The sequence below is a fragment of the Protobothrops mucrosquamatus genome, unplaced genomic scaffold (assembly GCF_001527695.2).
Source record: "Protobothrops mucrosquamatus isolate PMUCROS unplaced genomic scaffold, P.Mucros_1.0 scaffold_311, whole genome shotgun sequence".
Classification (NCBI taxonomy): Eukaryota; Metazoa; Chordata; class Lepidosauria; order Squamata; family Viperidae; genus Protobothrops; species Protobothrops mucrosquamatus.
The window spans coordinates 365,185-383,421 of NW_015386387.1; the positions used below are offsets into that span (position 1 = coordinate 365,185).

Below are 18,237 nucleotides of genomic sequence, written 5' to 3' on the forward strand. Positions count from 1 at the left end.
TCTGGCCTAGGGAGAATTTTAAATAGGGATAATTTTAATTTGAATCTTAATTAACTATACAGCGACAAATATTTGGTTTTTAATTGGTTTTATGGGGAATGGCGTTTGTGTGTTTTAATATGCTGTGAGCCGCCCTGAGTCCTATAGGGAGAAGGGCGGCATATAAGTTTAAATAATAATAATAATAATAATAATAATGGCTCTGGAGGAAAATCTGGCAGCCTGGAGGGTGGCATCGGAAGCATATTCTGTAGCCACCACCATCTTACTTAGATTTTGATGCGTGCAGATATCCTCCGCCGCTATCCTGGCCTGAAGCTGTTTAAGCCAACGGAAAACAGACCTATTAAAAAAGGATGCAGAGGTAGCTGCTCTGATAGCCCACGCCGCGGTTTGATGTGTTCTGCGGTAAGAGAGCTCACATTTACGGTCCTCAGCCTTGAGGGCCTCAGAAACGTCGCCAGGAATGACGGTTGGAGACACAAGGGGTCCTAAAGGTTCATCTACCGCGGGCACCTCCAGAGCCACCTCCAGGTCCTGGGCCACGTTATAAAGTCTTTTCTCATTGCTACTTGGAAGGGGAAAAGAGGCCGGGGATACCCACTGCTTTCGGACCGCGTTGAGGAACATGGGAGGGCAAGGAATGCGGTATTGTGTTGTTACCGGTTCGGTGAAATTCGGATCCGCCTCTAAGTCTGCAGTAACTGAAGTTGCCGGTGTGGAAGGATCGGGTCCAAGATGTGCCGTGGAAGTGGCCTTACGAAGCAGGGGGACAAAAAAGGCAGGGTTAAAGAGACTGCTAAGTGATGGTGTCTCAGGGGAGGGTTCCTCCTCCTCAGACATCGGAATCTCCAGATCAGCCTCGTACTCACGAGATGACGAGTCCCCAGAGTAAGTGGACTGCAAAGGGGAAGAAGGCGCGCGATAGGAGTGGCCAGCTGGTGAGTGGGTAGAAAGGTGACCACGGCTGACCTAGCCGCTTGCGATCTGGCCTCAAGAGCGCGCTCTACTGCCTATGCAATCATCTCAGCTAGGTGGTCCTCCGTGGGAAGGGGGACCGGATCACTCGGCCTAAGCCCGGCCGCAGTAGGGGTGAAAGTAGCTTCAGGGGCCACGTGTTGAGCCCGTGAAGTGGAGGGCTGAGCGATGGGATGAACCCTGTCCGTGTCTCCCGGTGCAGGAGACAGGAGAGGTTCCCCTGTCGACCATATCCCCAGTGGAGAAGCGGAGGGACCCAGGGGCAGATCAAAAGAAGGCACTTCGGCTTGTGAGGTCTCCAACCTGGCTAGTTTCTGTGCTTTAGAGAATTCCTTCTCTAGGGCTTGGTGTCTCCTGGTGGCCTGTTTTTCAGCTCCCTTGGAGGTCTTTGAGGTAGACCTGGCCTTGGCCTTGGCCGAGATCTTACCTGCGGCCTCTTGATTAGAGGATTTGTGGCGTTTTGCAGCCGAGGAGGACAGTAAGACGTCCTTCGTGGGGGGGCTAGTATCCTCCATCCTAGGGTAACACAGGAGCACGATGGGGGACCCCTGGTATCCGGAGACTGCTATTGGTTGGATAAGAACAGGCGCACTATAGGGGATGCCTGGTATCCAGACAGAGCTGTTTGTGTGGACAAGAACAGACACACGATAGGGGGCGCCTGGAATCCAGATAGAGCTGATTGTGTGGATAAGAACAGGGGCACGGTAGGGGACGCCTGGTATCCAGACAGAGCTGTTTATGTGGATAAGAACAGATGCACGATAGGGGGCGCCTGGAATCCAGATAGAGCTGTTGTGTGGATAAGAACAGGTGCACGATAGGGGACGCCTGGAATCCAAATAGAGCTGTTAATATGAGTAGGCCCAGGATCCCAATGGGGTAATCCTGGTTTTCAGGGAGACCTGGAGACACCAAAAACCCAGAAATTGAATCCAAGGAGATTAAATGCATGCGAAAGAAAGGAACAAGCCAGATAGAGCCAAGCCTGCTAAGCAGGCTATGAAATGGGTATATCACAGACTAGAATGGCTGTGGAGGTGAATACTAACTGAGGCCTGACAGGCCTTGAATGGTGTTTGAGGGAAGAATCTGAAATGGATTCCTACATAGGGAGTAGAAGCCCTGTGCAAGACACAAAATGGCCACCCCTGGGGAAAAAAGGCCTGAATGGCACACAAAATGGCAGCCGTTATCAAAATGGCGACCACACACCCCCTGGAATTTTCTCCTAGATTTCAGCCCTCTGTGTACCTTATCCTGTTGTCTCTTGGGATCCAAGAAAAATGAATTGGGATGTGGGGGGTGGTGGAGGAAGGAGCCCCTTCCTCCATTGAATCACTTCGCAAGATCCTCAAAATGGCAGTCGCGTGAGGGGACTGAGGCAGGGCCCGAGCGCTGGAAGAGTAATATTGAGGCCCTGCGGCCCAGAACGCAGCCAGTAGTAAACTTGGGGCAATCAGATACCTGGCAATCCCTCCGTGCCATTCCTTGACGAAGGAGGCTGCAAACCCCCTATTTTTTGGCGCGCCTCTTCAAACGGCCGCCGCACAGCTGATTTGCAGCCACCTGAGGGAAGCCGCGATCTCGCTTAGGAGACTGCAGCCAGCTACTCCCACAAGCAAGACAGCAAATAATTGGGCTGTCCTGATCCCCAGAGCTGCAGCCGCAGCTCCGGAAAGCCAAAAAAGAGTAAAATATCTCAAACGGAGCTCTCAGATGTGTGCCGGCTCCAAAGGGCTTCCCTCACCTGCGCGCACGTGTGGGGACCGGAACTGCAGCCGCAGACTCCGGTAGGATTAAAAAAAGCAGAGGGACAAGCAAAACACTTTTTGGGGACCTAGAGCAGCACTGATCCCAAAGCTGTCCAGGAATGAGCAGGGAATCAGGGGATGGAGGGGTGGGGAATAGCTTTCCTCTGTCTCCGGATGTTACGAGAAAGGAAAGGACATAGGTTGTTCCTCAATCAGGATAAATAATAAAACGGGAGAAAGGGAACAGAAAACTGAACACCAGCGCTGAGTCCAGCGCTGCTCAGTAAACTGTGGCCTCTAATGGAAAAATCCACCAATGGAGACTGTACCTGCCTAAGAGCCAAACTTGCACTTCTGTACTGGGCAAGATCAAGTCGAGACTGGGACACTCTAGCCCAGGACAGGCGTTGCAACTTTGGCTGACTTGATCTGATTGGGCAGGAGCACAGCCTAAACCCATTGGTGGATTATCCATCTCCAGTGCTGGAGAAAAGCAGCTTCTACATGTTTGGGAAGAAAGGCGTTGAACAAAAGAATAGAACAAAATCTTAAAAGACTACATTTTATTTTTATATGTTTTGGGGTACTGAAAAAATTCTTTCCTAAGAGCTGTACTATCAGTTTATGCTGTTGGTTTTTTTTTTTGAGTGGCATTATCATCTTATATTGGAAGAGTATTTCTTTCTCCACTTTTTCCTTAAAAAATAGAAAAAAGGAGAAAAAAAATGGCTCTTGAAAAAGATTTTTTAGCTTACTGAGGACATCTACTGGTCAAAAGGTAATATTGTAATTGTTGACTATTTGGAGATGAGATGGTTTTGGCCTTCAAACTGTTTTTTAAGAGAAAGATAACTTGATGCAGCTGTGGGATTTCTGGGGGTGGATATTCTCCAACGGTTATTAGCTACAGCCTCCACCAAAAGGGGAAAAAAAGGATTTCTCTTCAACTATTTTTAAAATGGAGCCTCACTCACATTTAAATTGTAAACTTATACTGGAAAAGATCTATGAGGCTAAAGAAGAAATATGTGCTACAATGAAAGAGTTTACTACAGAATTAAGAGCCAGAATCTCTCCCTTAAACTTCAAAATTGACTCTCAGACTACACCTGATTATTCTATAAAACAGATTACACAAGAAGAGGACTTAACTGAGAATAAAGAGAAATTTATTTTGCCTTATAAGCAGTTCACTTATGGTTTTGAGGACCAGAAAAAGCAAAGACTGAGATTTGAACTGTTAAAGCAACGAGGCTTTATGGTTAAGAGAAACAGAGGGCCAATGCAGAGGCCAAGATGGTTTTCATTGATTCAAATGATATTACAAGCAACAAAGAGAGACTTATCAGCTGGAAGGGAAGCTCTGCTATGGAAACCTGCTTGGCATAAGAAGAAAGCCAAAATAAGACTGAAAATAAATGAAATTTAAAATTTTATGTAATGGATTAAAGGCAATCTAGAATTACGGATTGATTTAAGGACTAAGATTATGAGCTAGAAGTAAGAGAAATGGGCGACTAATGGAAGATATATATTAAATTGACTAAGAATGTATTTTTTTGATTGATAGGTTTATCTATATGAAAATTATTCTGTAATGGAAGGAAGAAACTTGAAGAGATGTTTTAGAGCTGGATTGAATTAATAACTAATTGAATGTTAATCTAATAAGATGATTTGTTTGTTTGATGCCCAATGGATTGAAATGATTTAAGGTTTGATATTATCTTGTCATCTTAAAGAGATTGATTGATGGATTAGATATGTATAGGATAGCAATATTTTAGCTTAAAAAGGAGATATTTTTATGTAATAGATTAAAGGTAATCTAGAATTATGGACTGATTTTAAGGACTAAGACTGTGAGTTAGAAGTAAGAGAAAAATGGGTGATTAATGGAATATATATATATATATATATATTAAATTGATTAAGAATGTGTTTTTTAGAACGATAGGTTTATTTGTATGAAAATTATTATGTAATGTTGAGTTAATCTAATAAAATGATTTGTTTGATAACATGGATGTTATTAGTTATGATAATTAATTGGATGAAATTTGAATTCTGTCTAATGGATTGAAATGATTTAAGGTTTGATTTTACTCTGTCAGCTTAAAGAGATTGATTGATTGATGGATTAGATATGTATAGGATTAATATTTTATTTTAGTGGAAGAAGAAATAAATAAGATTTATGATAAAATTAAGGAACTAGAACATATTTGGAAGGGATACCTGAATTGATAATGTTTTTATTTAAAGTTAATTTGATTACGGTATTGTAAATTTATAAAGCTTTAAAAACAGGACCAGGTTGAATAAATTTAAGCTAGAATTGGATTATTTTAAATAAATTATGCTATTTAAGGGAAAAAGAGAGGGAATACTTGATGTATTGATTGAATTATGTATATATGTTTTGTTTGTGGATGTTTGATTACCCTAGCACCACGGTGTGTCTTGAGTACTTTGTCTTAAGAATAAAAAAACCAATAAAATTTGTTTAAAAAAAAGAAAGATGGAAGAGTGGGAATAGAGATCCTCCAGGAGTCGAGGAAGCTGCCACAAAGCACCATGCACTGAAGAGAAGTGCAGAGCAGCAGAGGGCGAGTCACAGACACACAAGGTCATGTTAGAATAGGCTTCCTGAGGGATGCCTTAGATCAGGGCTTTTCAACCAGTGGTACGGGTACCACCTGTGGTACATTGGCACCTGGCAGGTGGTATGCGACCATCGTAGAAAAGTGATAGCGGGTGAGGGGAATGAGAGTGCCGCTGGGCGGGCGGGCAGGCAGGTGTCTTGCTCGGCTGTGGCTTGGGGGGCACTTTTTTCAGTGCCATTGTAACTTCGGACAGTCACTAAGCGAACTGTTGTAAGTCGAGGAGTACCTGTACTTTATCACTTTTTTCCTTCTTTTTTTTTTGGTCAAGTTTTTGACACTTTGCTAGGCGACTGGTGGTACTCGGATATTGCCATATCCTAAAAGTGGTACAATGGGTGAAAAGGTTGAAAAGCCGTGCCTTAGATAAACTCAAGACCCGAGGCGGCTAAGAGTGGCCAGCACTGCCATCAGCTTAAATGACCAAGGCAACACCCACACCAGCTGTGGCTCCACCCATCGCTCCACCAGCCCCAACACAGCAGCCAGGGGTGGCCCAACTGGTCCAGTAACCCCCTCCTGAGAAGAGACCATAAACAATAAAGTATTCTACACCTGCTTATCCACAGGCGTGCTGCAAACTCTCCAGGGATGGTACGTCTAGTCGACGAAGTAGAGATCAACCTGGCCAAGTACCATGGGTGCATCAGGTGGGAACAGCAACACCCCTTCACCACAAAAAAGGAAGCCCCGAAGTCTGGAAAATGAGACCTCAGTCCATGTAGCTGATCCACCAACTGCTTTCACTGTGGCAAAGAAAGGCACCATGCTGCTGACTGCCAAGCACTCCAACCAGTACCCAAGTCTGCCCGAGGGGGTAAAGGTCCCATAGGCCCTGGGAGATGGTCCTCAGAGAAGTATAGATTGCTGAATTCACCCCACAACCTGGTGATAGCAAGGGAACTCCAACGAAACCCTCCAACACACGGCAGAGAGTGAAAGTGGAACAGACAACGATCCCCCAATAAGTCGCCCCATGATACTGATGACAATACCAGTAGTGTCCTTCATCGGGGTGCAGGGAGAGGCTAATTGCTTTATTGGACTTGCGCTGTACTAGATGCCTAGTCAACCCTAGTGTAGTAGAAAAACTAGGGATGCTTCTCAGGAAATTAAAATTTTTGGTGGCATTTTGCCAACTGGACAGCTTGGTGGCAAGGGGGTCCCTCACAACCTTCATTAAAGAACCAATGGGGATGAAAATTGGGTCACACGATGACAGCCTCAGTTTCATTGTGGCACTAGGCATGGACAGACACTTGGTATTAGGATTAATCTAGCTATTAAAATGAAATCCCTCCATAAATTGGAGGAGACGCATATTAAAGATCCGGCAAAAACGGATCAAGGGAGAGTTAGTAGAGAAGCTGGCATCACACAGCCACATGCTGCCCATTAAGAAAGTGAAAGCAGAAAATGCGGCGGTGGTGCGTGAACATAAAGAGTAAATAAAGAAAACATAACGATACAAAGAATATTGGGACTAAAATAACATTTTAGTTTTGTAAAAATACTCCATCTAGTAAAGCGCCAATTCTGGTGGCCTTCCCTAAAGAAAGATATCGAACACTATGTCACTAACTGCCCCATCTGCTCCTTGGAGAAAGGCAACCAGGGAAAACTCCTGGTCTCTTACAACCAGTGGCCAATCCCAGAGTATCTTGGAAAGAAATCTCTATGGACTTTATAGTGGAGCTACCAGAAAGCTCAGGAAATATAGTGCTCCGAAATCCCATCAGCACGTGTCCTAGTGAAACTCTTTGTGCAACATATCTACAGACTCCATGGTGTTCCTAAGTGGATCATCTCAGGCCGCAGAGTCCAATTCACATCTCAGTTTTGGAAAGAGTGCCTAAAATTGCTGAGCAGCCCACAAGGGCTCAGTTCCTCGCATCATTCTCAAATGAATGGAGGTTGTGAACGAATGAATTCTGTTCTAGAACAATATCTCCACTGCTACAATTATCAACAAGACAACTGGGATGATCTCCTCCCCTTTGCTGAAGTAGTTTACAACACTGCTGTCCACAAAAGCACCGGCTTTACACCATTCTGAGTAGTCACTGGCCAAGACTTTGTGGCCATGCCCAAATTGCCCGAAACAACCCCACAAGATATATCACTTAACAATTGGATCAATACTGTTCAAAGCACCTTGCCAGTGGTGCGCAAAATACTAGAAGAAGCGCAAGATGCTTACAAAAAACAAGCCGATAAAAATGGACCGAACAAAAGGATTTCAATGTGGGCGATGGAGTATACCTATCCACCAAATACATTCAGTCCAGACAACTCTCAAAGAAGCTCAGGTTGAAATACATCAGACCTTTCCCCATCAACAAAATTATCAACCCAATCAATCAATCAATCAATCAATCAGAATACAGCCAGAAGGGATCTTTGGGTCTTCTAGTCCAACTCCCTGCTCAGGAGACCCTATACCATTTCAGACAAGTGACAGTCCAGTCTCTTCTTAAAAACCTCCAGTGATGAAGAAACTTCTGATAGCAAGCAGTTCCACTGGTTAATTGTCCTTACTTTTAGGAAGTTTTCCCTAATTCCAGGTTGTTTCTCTCCTTGATTAGTTTCCATCCATTGTTTCTTGTCCTACCTACAGTGCTTTAGTAAATAAGTTGACCCCCTTCTTTTTGTGGCAACCTCTCAAATATTGGAATACTGCTATCATGTCCCCCCTAATCCTTCTTTTCTTTAGATTAGTCAAACCCAAATCCTGCAACAGTTCTTCATATGTTTTAGTCTCCTGGCCGTTGATCATCTTAGTTGCTCTTCTTTGCACTTTTCCCAAAGTCTCTACATCATTTTTGTAATGTGTGACCAAAACTGGATGCAGTATTCCAGGTGTGGTTTTACTAAGGCTTTATAAAGCGGTACTAATACATCACGTGAATTTGATTCTATGCCTCTGTTTATACAAACAAGGATTTTATTAGCTTTTTTGGCTGCTGCCACACACTGCTGGCTCATATTTAAATGATTGTCCACTAGAACTCCAAGGTCCCTCTTGCAGTTACTGTTTTTGAGCCAGATTTCGCCTAATCTGTACTTGTACCTTTGGTTTTTCCTGCATAAATGTAAAACCTTGCTTTTCTCCACATTACATTTCATGTTGTTGGATAAGGCCCATTGTTCAAATCTGTCAAGATCTTTTTGGATCCTGAGCTAGTCTTCTGGGGTGTTGGCTATTCCTGCCAGCTTAGTATCCTCTATTCCCTCATCTGTCATTTATGAAGACATTGAAGAGTACTGGGCCTAAGAAGGAACCCTGTGGTACCCCATTGCTTACTTCCCTCCATCTATATGTAGTACCATTAAGGACAACTCATTTGTCAACCAGTGACAGATCGATCTGGTGGTTATGCTGTCTATCCCACATTTTATTAGCTTACCAAGAAGTAGGTTGTAGTCAAATGCCTTGCTGAAATCTAAGTATACTATGTCCACAGCATTTTGCTAGTCTACTAATTTAGTAACTGTCAAAGAATGAAATAAAATTGGTTTCACATGATCTGTTTTTAACAAAACCTGTGCTGGCTTCTAGTTATAACTTCATTTGTTTCTAGATGTTCACAGATCATCTGTTTTTTATTATTTTTTCCAGTATCTTCCCAGGTATTGATGCTAGGTTGATTGATCTGTAGTTTCCTGGGTCTGTTTTTTTCCCCTTTTTTGAAAATGGGAACCACAACAGCTCTTTTCCAATCTTCAGGTAATTCCCCAGTGTTCCAGGATTTTTGAAAGATATGATACATTTTTTCTGCAATAATATCTGCCAGCTCCTTCAGAACTCTGGGATATAAACCATCAGGTCCCAGTTATTTATATTTGTCAAGATCAGATAGGTGTTCTCTTACCATTTTCTTGCTTATTTTAATTTTTATTTGTAGTCTGTCTTTTACAGTTATGTTTTTGATAGGTTGGGGTATAATTTCTTTTTGCGTGAAGACTGATGCAAAGAATAAATTAAGCAGCTCTGTGTTCTCTCTGCTGCCTGTTACTTCCTTGCCATCTTCTCTCTTTAGTGGATTGACTGTTTCCTCGTCTTTTTTCTTGTTGTTTATATGTTGAAAGAAACTTCTTTTTATTATCTTTGACTTTTGTTACAAGTCTTTGTTCATTCTGAGACTTAGCTTTCCTGACTTCATCTTTATAGATTTGGGCTATATGCTGATACTCTGCCTCAGTTATGTGTCCCTCTTTCCATTTTTTGTACTTGTTCTTTTTGTCTTTCAGTTTATCAGAGAGATCTTTGTGCAGCCATGCTGGTTTTTTCTTGGATTTCTTGTCTTTCTTTTTCAGTGGTATTGTGCAGGACTAGGCTTTTATGATCATAATTTTCAGAGTTTTCCACGCTTCTTGAATTATTTTCATCCATGGAATTTTTCTTAGGCTCTTTCTGAGTTTGTTAAAATCAGCTATCCTAAAGTTTAAGACACTAGCTGTTATTATGTTCTATTGCTTGTGTTTGCATTATATTGAATTCCAATATGTCGTGGAAGTTCCGGTAACTTCAATTCCCTCTATCACTTCTTCTTTATTAGTAAGAATTAAGTCCAGTATAGCTTTTCCTTTAGTTCCTTCCTCTACCTTTTGGATGACAAAGTTGTCAGCTAAGTTGGTTAGGAATCTAGTCAATCTCTTATTGCACACTACCAAGATGACCAAGGGGAGGAAGGCCTGGGAGAAGGGAAAAATCAATGGGTTTATGCGGGAATCCTCAGATCTGGCTTTGTTTATGCTGTAACCACGTGGCTTTAGTAAAAGTATACCTTTCACTACAAATTGAATCGAGGCTCTTTCTTTCCTAAATGCCCAAGCTGAGACAGGCCTGACACAGTTTTTCTCCTGGTTTGCTGCACAAACAGCAAAAAAAAAAAAAAGTTTGCAAGGAACCAGCTTCTCTCCTGTTTTGGTTTTGCTGCACATGTTGTGTTCTAGCCTAAATTTTATTAACTGAGTTTTTTCTGCCTCAAGACAAAAAGCTGCAGAAAGATCTTTGCTTGCTTACTTCCGTGATCTACTCTTCAGCTTGGAGTCAAGGAAAGGTTTTTAAAAGGGACAGAAATTGGAGAACAGAGATGGGGAGTTTAGTTTTAGCACCTAATTGGGGGGGCTGTCATTGAGGCTTTGGATTCTGAGTCTGATGATGACAACAGGAAGCCAGCTCCTGAGATGTCCTTGGAAGGTGAGCCATTGGCATCAGTTGAACAGCCAAATGAGCAGGCAGAGGAGGTGGGCCCAGCTGGCAGGCAGAGGAAACAGCTGCTGCTCATATGCAATGAAGATGATGATCAGCTGTCACTGTTTCTATTGTTACACAATGAGGAAGACAAACTGCCAACCTCTTCCGATGCATAGGCACATAGAGCAGAGCATAGGGAGGAATAGCAGAGGTCAGCTTGGCTAAGCAAGAGGAAGCAGCCCTGGCTTCCCAAATGAGACACACTGGGCTGTTCTTATTTAAGAAACATTTTGAGTTAGGATTGATGTTTCCATGCCTTTCAATGCCTTACCTTTGTCTTGCCTTTCCTAGTCTTGCCGATCTCACCCCTTTGCCTCATGCTTATGATCCTGACTGGTCAACAACCTCTTCTGAGCATTGTAGTCCAGGATTATTTCACCACTCTTGTGCCTGACCCTCTGAACTCTTTACTCATGCAAGCTGCTAGACTGGTAGAAACTGGATTACTTCAGGTGTGTTGGCATATAGCTTTTTGTTGCTTGTTTTTTTTAAAAAATATGTTTTATTGATTTTTTACATAATCACCTTAATACTTGGTAAACAGCGTGTTGTCTGGATTAATATTTACAAAACAATCAATAATTAATTTCTATAATATTATAGTCCATATAATGGCTTTGCTTGATTTTCTCTTCTTCCAATAATATTCTCTTTTGTCAACCTTAAATTAATACATTTCTTATTATTTACATAAATGACAATTAAATATAGACATTTTTCTCATGTTTCTGCAAATAATAACCACATCAATATAAACTTTTCTAATTGATCATCTTGATTGCCTCATCATAGATCCTGTTTACAAAGTTCTTATTTAAATTTGTTTTCCCCACAATATTCAAAGCATTCTTACTGGTTAAGATTTTCTCAAAATTGGTTACACTTAAGTATTTAAGTCTTTTTTCTCATAAAAGCTATCCCAACACTTTTACATTTACATTTTTACATCTTAAAAAAAGAAAAAAACACAAAGAAAACATTTCTTTTATATAAACCATCCCAACGTTTTTATATTTCTCATGTCAAAAAACAAAATACAAAAGAAAAAAGAAAGAAAAAATACTGTATTACTTGAGGGGTTCATCCCTCTTAAACTAATCTGTTTACCAAGTATTAAGGTGATTTATATCCAAAATCTTTCTAATTCTTTAACCATACTCAAACAAATGTTTAATTTTTAAATATTCCCTCTGGTAAATCCCATCATCTAATTTCTTAATTCTCACTTTAGCCTCTTTTTTTTTTGCCAAACATCTTTCCTGATCAATATGCTTTGCTGAATCAAAGAATCTTCCCATAATCTTGTAAGTGTTGTTGCAAGTACAAAAGGCAAAACAGGTAAGATGTTTTTATAGGAGGGTTTCACCCTTTCGTATTCATTGAGAATCTTTTCCTTTCTTTCTTTCTTGATTTTATTTATCATTTTTTGTCTCTCAAGTTCTTGTAGTTCTTCTGGCCGAATCCATTTTGTCAAATCTTTTTTCTTGTCCTCAAACTTATTTTGTAATCTTAGAGTATAGGTTGTCTTTTCCATGTCCAGTATTTCCTGTAAGTTTTTTTCCATCTGGGTTAAGTCATACTTCTTTTTCTTGTTAAAATCTCTCTCCTCTGTCTCGTGTTCAGTTGTCTGTTTTTTTCTGCTCTCACTCTGTTTTTATTTTCTGAGAATTTTTGTGTTGTAAAGTTAAATTGGAGATGTGTTCATTTATATTTTCAAAGTTATATTTAATTTCCTCATGATTTGAGATCATTGTTGTATTTGTTTTTTCTTTGTATATTCTTTCTGCAGATCTCTGGTTTTCCATGATAGCCAAAAATCAAAGTTTTTCTTTCTCTGCAGATAGCTTTAGAGTCACAGTTGAGTTGGTATTTGTAATCCAGAAAAGTCAATTTTTTTCAAAAGTTTATAATTTTCACTTTATAAATAGCCCAAAATGTTCTCTCTCTCTCTTTTTTTTGTTACAGCTGTTCTCTGTTATTAGGACATTGAAGGTCACCAGAAACAATTTATCTTTTCCTGGGCTTTATCAGCTCCTGTGATAGAGCAACTGCTGTTATACATTTTCATCCACCACTGGATGTCAGCACTAGTTCATTTTTCAGCAATAGACAATTGTTTATTTCTATTGTTTACTTCTATTTTCATGGTTTAAAAGGAAAATCTTAACAGTTTCCACCGATTTCAAACTTATCCAAATTAAGTCTTATATTCATTTCATTTCAATATATTTCTGTTCTCCCTGAAAAGTTTAATTCGCCGCTTCTGCCTGCAGGAGGATGGGGCAGATCCCTCTCCTTCTCACATTTGGAGACTTTTTGCTTCTTGGGGTTTTTCTTTTTTTCCCCCCCAGGAAATCAATTTTCAAATAGAAGAGAGAAAATCACTGTTCTTACCCAGTTCCAAACACGTTGTTTACAGTCAGCTTAAAGTAGTGCTTTTGGGCTTCGGCTGCTTGTAGTTTGGGCTAGACTTTGAAGTTTAAGCTAGCCTTTCTCCTGCTGGTTTCTGGAAGGCTTTTCCCAGACCGATTGGATTGACCGCCATCTCTCCGCAATCAGCAGGACTTCCTACCTTCTTTATAGCCTCTACGGGGCAACTTCAGGCCCATTTAGGATCCCCTAGCAGGCAGAAATTGGCCGTAGGGTGCGGAGCCCTGTGATCCCTCAGCTGCTGCATTACTGCGCAAAACCGGAAGCCTTCATTGCTTGTTTTAAGTAAAAGTTTGTAATTGCTTCCTGGGTGTGTGTGTATGTGCACACTTAGCCTGTGACAGATGAGGGGGTTGGGGAGAAAGATCAAGAAGTCAGTCCCTCCCTTTTTTTGTTCTTTATTGAAGAACAATGGGGGAAGAAGGGGGTTAAAACAAGGTAAAGGTTTGGGGAAGTTTATCCTTAAGCTGCTGCCTTTGCATGCAGGGGCTGGCTTCCTAGCAAGAACCAGGAGAAATTTGCAGCCTCCCGAGAACAAGCTGATTGGAGCAGAAAGCTTGTAAACCATTTGCCATTTCCGCAAGACATTGTCACTGCACTGAAAATGGTGGCTGCTTCCAGGAGCCCAAGTGCTGCAAAGTCCCATTGTGGCGGAATAGGGGGGAAGAGAGGTGAGGTGCTGTAGTAACCCATTGTCTATTGTAAGGGCAAATGACTGTGGAGGCACTGCAGCTGTCATAATTTTGAAACACAATTGTATGTAGTTTGGGGATGTCTATTGTAAATTTGAACAGTCATTAAGTGGTCTGACATTTCTTGAGGACTACTTGTATTATTCCTTTAGAGTCACAATATAGATGGGAATGTTTCTATATGTTTTTTAAAAAACAGTCTTCTGTTTCCTGTTTTCTTCTCATAGACATTTAGTTTGAGATGACACTGCTTGATTAGTTAAATCTGTTTCCCAACAGATGCAAATCAGAAAACTATAGTTTACACACTTTTTTGAACACTACATTGTAAACCATTCCATGTATAAGCTATTCTATTCTTCTAACAGTTCTGTACATTCAGGTACTACTTCTTTTACTCTTAGGGCATACTAACATATATATGCTTCAGCCAGAAACAAATGAAATACTCTTATATAATGTGTGCCAAAATGTATTGTTAGGCTTACTCTTTCAATCAAAAGGCATCAAAACATTGTCATTGTTAAATCAAGCAAAATTGACTATGTTATAAAATGTAACACAAAAGCCAATAAAAATATCACAGCAAACTATCAATAGTATTAACAAAGTCACTAAATCACATTTCTAAATCTTAAGTGGCATGTTTAGACATTATAATAAGCCAGGCTCACACCCACTGGCTCCCTTACTCAGTAAACCTGCTTAGTCTCATCTCCTATACAAGGTGATGACTTCCTCTATCAGGAACAAGGCAAAAGAAAAACAAAGAAGAAAACAAAACAAACAAAACACCCAATAGTTATTTCGAGTAGAAATGTGCAAAATGATCACAGCTTGAAATATTTCAAGCCCAAAATGCCTGGTCCAAGCATTCAATGCTGTTTTTCTATTTATGGAATTTGTAAAATATTACATGTTAATATACACTCAATCTTACCACATATTACTTCTTACCTTCTCAAAGTCTTTTGCAGACCTTTCTTCAACCTAGAGTGAATAAGAAAAAGAAAACTTAATTTGATAATAAAGTGGCAAGTCCACAAACAGCTTCAACTGAAAACATATTCAGCACAAATATTCCTTGACTTACAACCATTCAGTTAGCGGCCAAAATTCCAAGGCACTGGACATTCAAGTGACATGCAGCCAGTCCTCACATTTATGACTGTCACAGTATTCCCACCATCATGTGATCAAAATTCAACCAGCATGTATTTATGACAGTTGCAGCATTCCAGTGTCATGTGATTGCCATTTGCAACTTCTCCGCCGGCTTCTGAGTAGCAAAGTCAATGCGAAAAGCCAGATTCCCTTCATAACCACGTGACTTACTTAACAAATGCAGTGATTTGTTTAACTGTGGCAAAAGAAGTCATAAAATCAGGTGCAACTCACTTAACAACCACTCAGCTTAGAAAAAGAAATTCTAGTTCCAATTGTGGTTGTAATTCAACATGATATAACACCATTTATTTGTCAGCTTGACATAAATCTAGATAACCAACCAAATAAGTGGCTATAGGCTTGAATATTAACAAGATACTTCTTTTATCATATCCAGGAAGACCAACATAAGATATCCTATTTTTCACTTCTTACCATTGCAAGAATAGTAGAAAAAAAACTGCTAATTAAACTAACTTTTATTTTTTATTTTTTTTGTAAACGTTTTATTGGTTTTTTTACAATAACAACTTAGTGCCTGGTGTACAGCATGTTGTCTTGGTTCATAAATTTTTTAGAAGAATATACAATTAATAATAGTAAATAAACAATCAATAATAATTAATTTTTATATTTCCATAATTAGTATATCAATTAATAATATATTTCCTTGATCTTCTCTTCACCCAGTAGTATTCTACAACGTTAAAGAAATATAATTTCTAATATTTGATATTTTCCATATTTAAATGATTAAACAAAAACATTTTCTTCTATATTTATACCAACAATAGTAGCATCCATATATAGCATTTTTTTTCTTATCAGCTTATGTTATTTCTGTAAGAGTCATCTTATTGATTCACAATATATCTTATTTTCATAAATCTTGTTTAAGCTCAATTTCTCCATAATATTCAAACAATTCTTGTTGATCATATTTTCCCCAGTATTTAACATCTAAATATCCAAATTTTCCATTTAAATATATCATCCCAATATTTTCATATTTCATATATTATAGATACTATACTACTTATCTATCATAACATATATCCATAACATCTTATTAGACAATTTATATTTCACTTCTATTTGTAAAAATTAGTTAAACCACTATATATCCTTTTTTAGAGTTCTCATTAAGCCTATTTTCCTCTCAATATTTCAATCATTCCTTAATCCTAAATCTTTTCAAACTTAATTTGTCTTTAAAATTCAAACTTTTCCTTCACTTACAACATCCTAATATTTTTAAATTTTGTATCTTATAAAAAAAATACTATATTACTTATATCTCTTATCCCACATTCTAAAGTCCGTTGATGGCCAAAATTATTTGTTTATTTAGCCGTATTCAAACAAGTGTTTACTTATATAATATTCCATCTGGTAGGGCGAATCCAGTCTCTTCAGCCCGTCTCTAATCTTCTTCCTTTGCAAAACTGTTTTCCAAATTAATATTTTCAACTTGTCCAGTTCTTGTATTTTTGTAGTTATTGTTAGGAGTAGAGGATACATAGTAGATAGGATGTATGCTTTTTGTTTCCCAAACAATGATTCTCCTGGCAGTATCCATTTTGTTAAGTCTTCTTTCTTCTCAGGTTTATTTTGACGTTCTAATGCATAAGGTATCTTTTCCATATTTATTGTTGTATCCAAGTCTTGTAAGTTTTTTCTTGTTTGTATTAAGTTATAATTCCCTTCATTTGTAATTTCACCAGTTAAGTCATTTTTTTCTAGTTCACATTCTGTTGTCTGAATTGTTTGTTCATTCTTTACCATCATTCTTTGGATGTTTTTTATTGTAGATTTAAGTTAGACGTATATTCAGTTATAGTATCAAAGTTATGTTTAATCTCCTCATGGTTTAAGTCTATTGTAGTTTGTATCTGTCGTAGCATTGCATAAATTTTGTCTTGGAAAGTATTTGTCTTGTCTTGAAGTGTTTCTAAAGGTCTTTGATCTTTCAGGCTAAATCTTTCAGGAGTAGATATCAAGTGTGGTTTTCTATCATTTTTTGATGAGTATGTCATATCCATGTTGTCTCCCTCTTTCGAGTAGTCCATCATACATGCCATAGTCTCTGTAATTAGCTTTGTCAAGCTAACCAAAACTCAAAATCCATACAGTCCAATTTTGTACAGTTCTTATTTTTATATATAATTTTTGTAATCCACTGTAATTTTCAATTGTCAAGGTTTCAGTAAAATCAATGTTTTATAACAATTCTTTCTTTCAGGAGTCAATTGTCAATTCAATATATTTAGCCAACTTAAATCCTTCCTGTAACTTCCCTTCTCAATAATTTATCATAGATCAAAATTTTTAAACAATCAAAGTATTTCTTTTCCTTCAAACACTTTCCAATCTTATAACTGTCCCAGTATGCAATCTCTTCTCTGTTCCTTAGCAACTATCTTCTTAAAGGTTATTAGAGTTCATGGGAACAGATTTTTTTTTCTTTGTTTCTGGGCATTGTCTTTAATGTGCTATATTTTCATTGTCCACTACATGCCAGGAAATATTTATTTTCCAGCTCTTTCAGACAAAAAGTTCTTATTATTTTTCTTTTTTTATGTAGTTCAATCAAATAAAATATAAACTTAGCAATTTGTTTTAATTTCTAAGTTTGAACAGATTGTAGTATTTCAAATTTAATTTCAATAAGGTTCTTTCCTCCTTAAAGGTTAATTCGCCGCTTCTGTCTTCCCTCCCCTCACTTTCGGAGGTTGTTTGCTTTGGAGATCTTTCCCAAGGACTAGTTGTAAAATAAGGGAGAAAAGATCAAATACTCTCACCAGTTCCAAGCACGCTGTTCACCATTGTTCTTGATAGTGCTCTTGGACTTTGGCTGCAATAGCTTGGGCTAGACGTGGCTTGCGTCTAGCCTTTCTCCTGTCGGGTTCAAGGGCTTTCCGTGGATCAAATGAAGCAATTGCCGTTGCTTCATGATCAATGGGGCACCCCTCCTTCGCGGTTACCTCTATGGGGTGACTTCGGACCCATTTAGGGTCCCCCTGGCAGGGCGAAATTAGCCGTGGGGAGCGGAGGTCCGCTCTCGTGTGGCCATGAGCTACAAGTGCAAACCGGAAGTCTCTAATTAAACTAACTTTTAAAAAGCTCCAAAAGCTTCAGCCTATATTTATAGAAACTGAATCTAAAATTTTCAGTTTTGACATATCTAGGTATCAGAGTAATTGAAAGGGAGTTTATTACAAACCATAACTTTTCTTTTTCTCCCTTTTTGTTCTCACTCAAACACATCTCCAGAGTTTTGACCTTGAACTGGT

The 18,237-nt window shown here is 39.2% G+C and overlaps 1 protein-coding gene across 6 annotated transcripts in view; it reads right to left on the minus strand.

The window, feature by feature from the left end:
• Window positions 1-18,237, minus strand: part of LRRFIP1 (LRR binding FLII interacting protein 1) — a 234,461-nt gene that overhangs the window by 101,311 nt on the left and 114,913 nt on the right. For all 6 annotated transcript variants that reach the window (XM_015832181.1, XM_015832180.1, XM_015832177.1 and 3 more), the window contains one exon: window positions 14,735-14,767. In XM_015832181.1, the coding sequence (XP_015687667.1) occupies window positions 14,735-14,767 (33 nt within the window). The remainder of the gene's footprint in view (window positions 1-14,734; window positions 14,768-18,237) is intronic.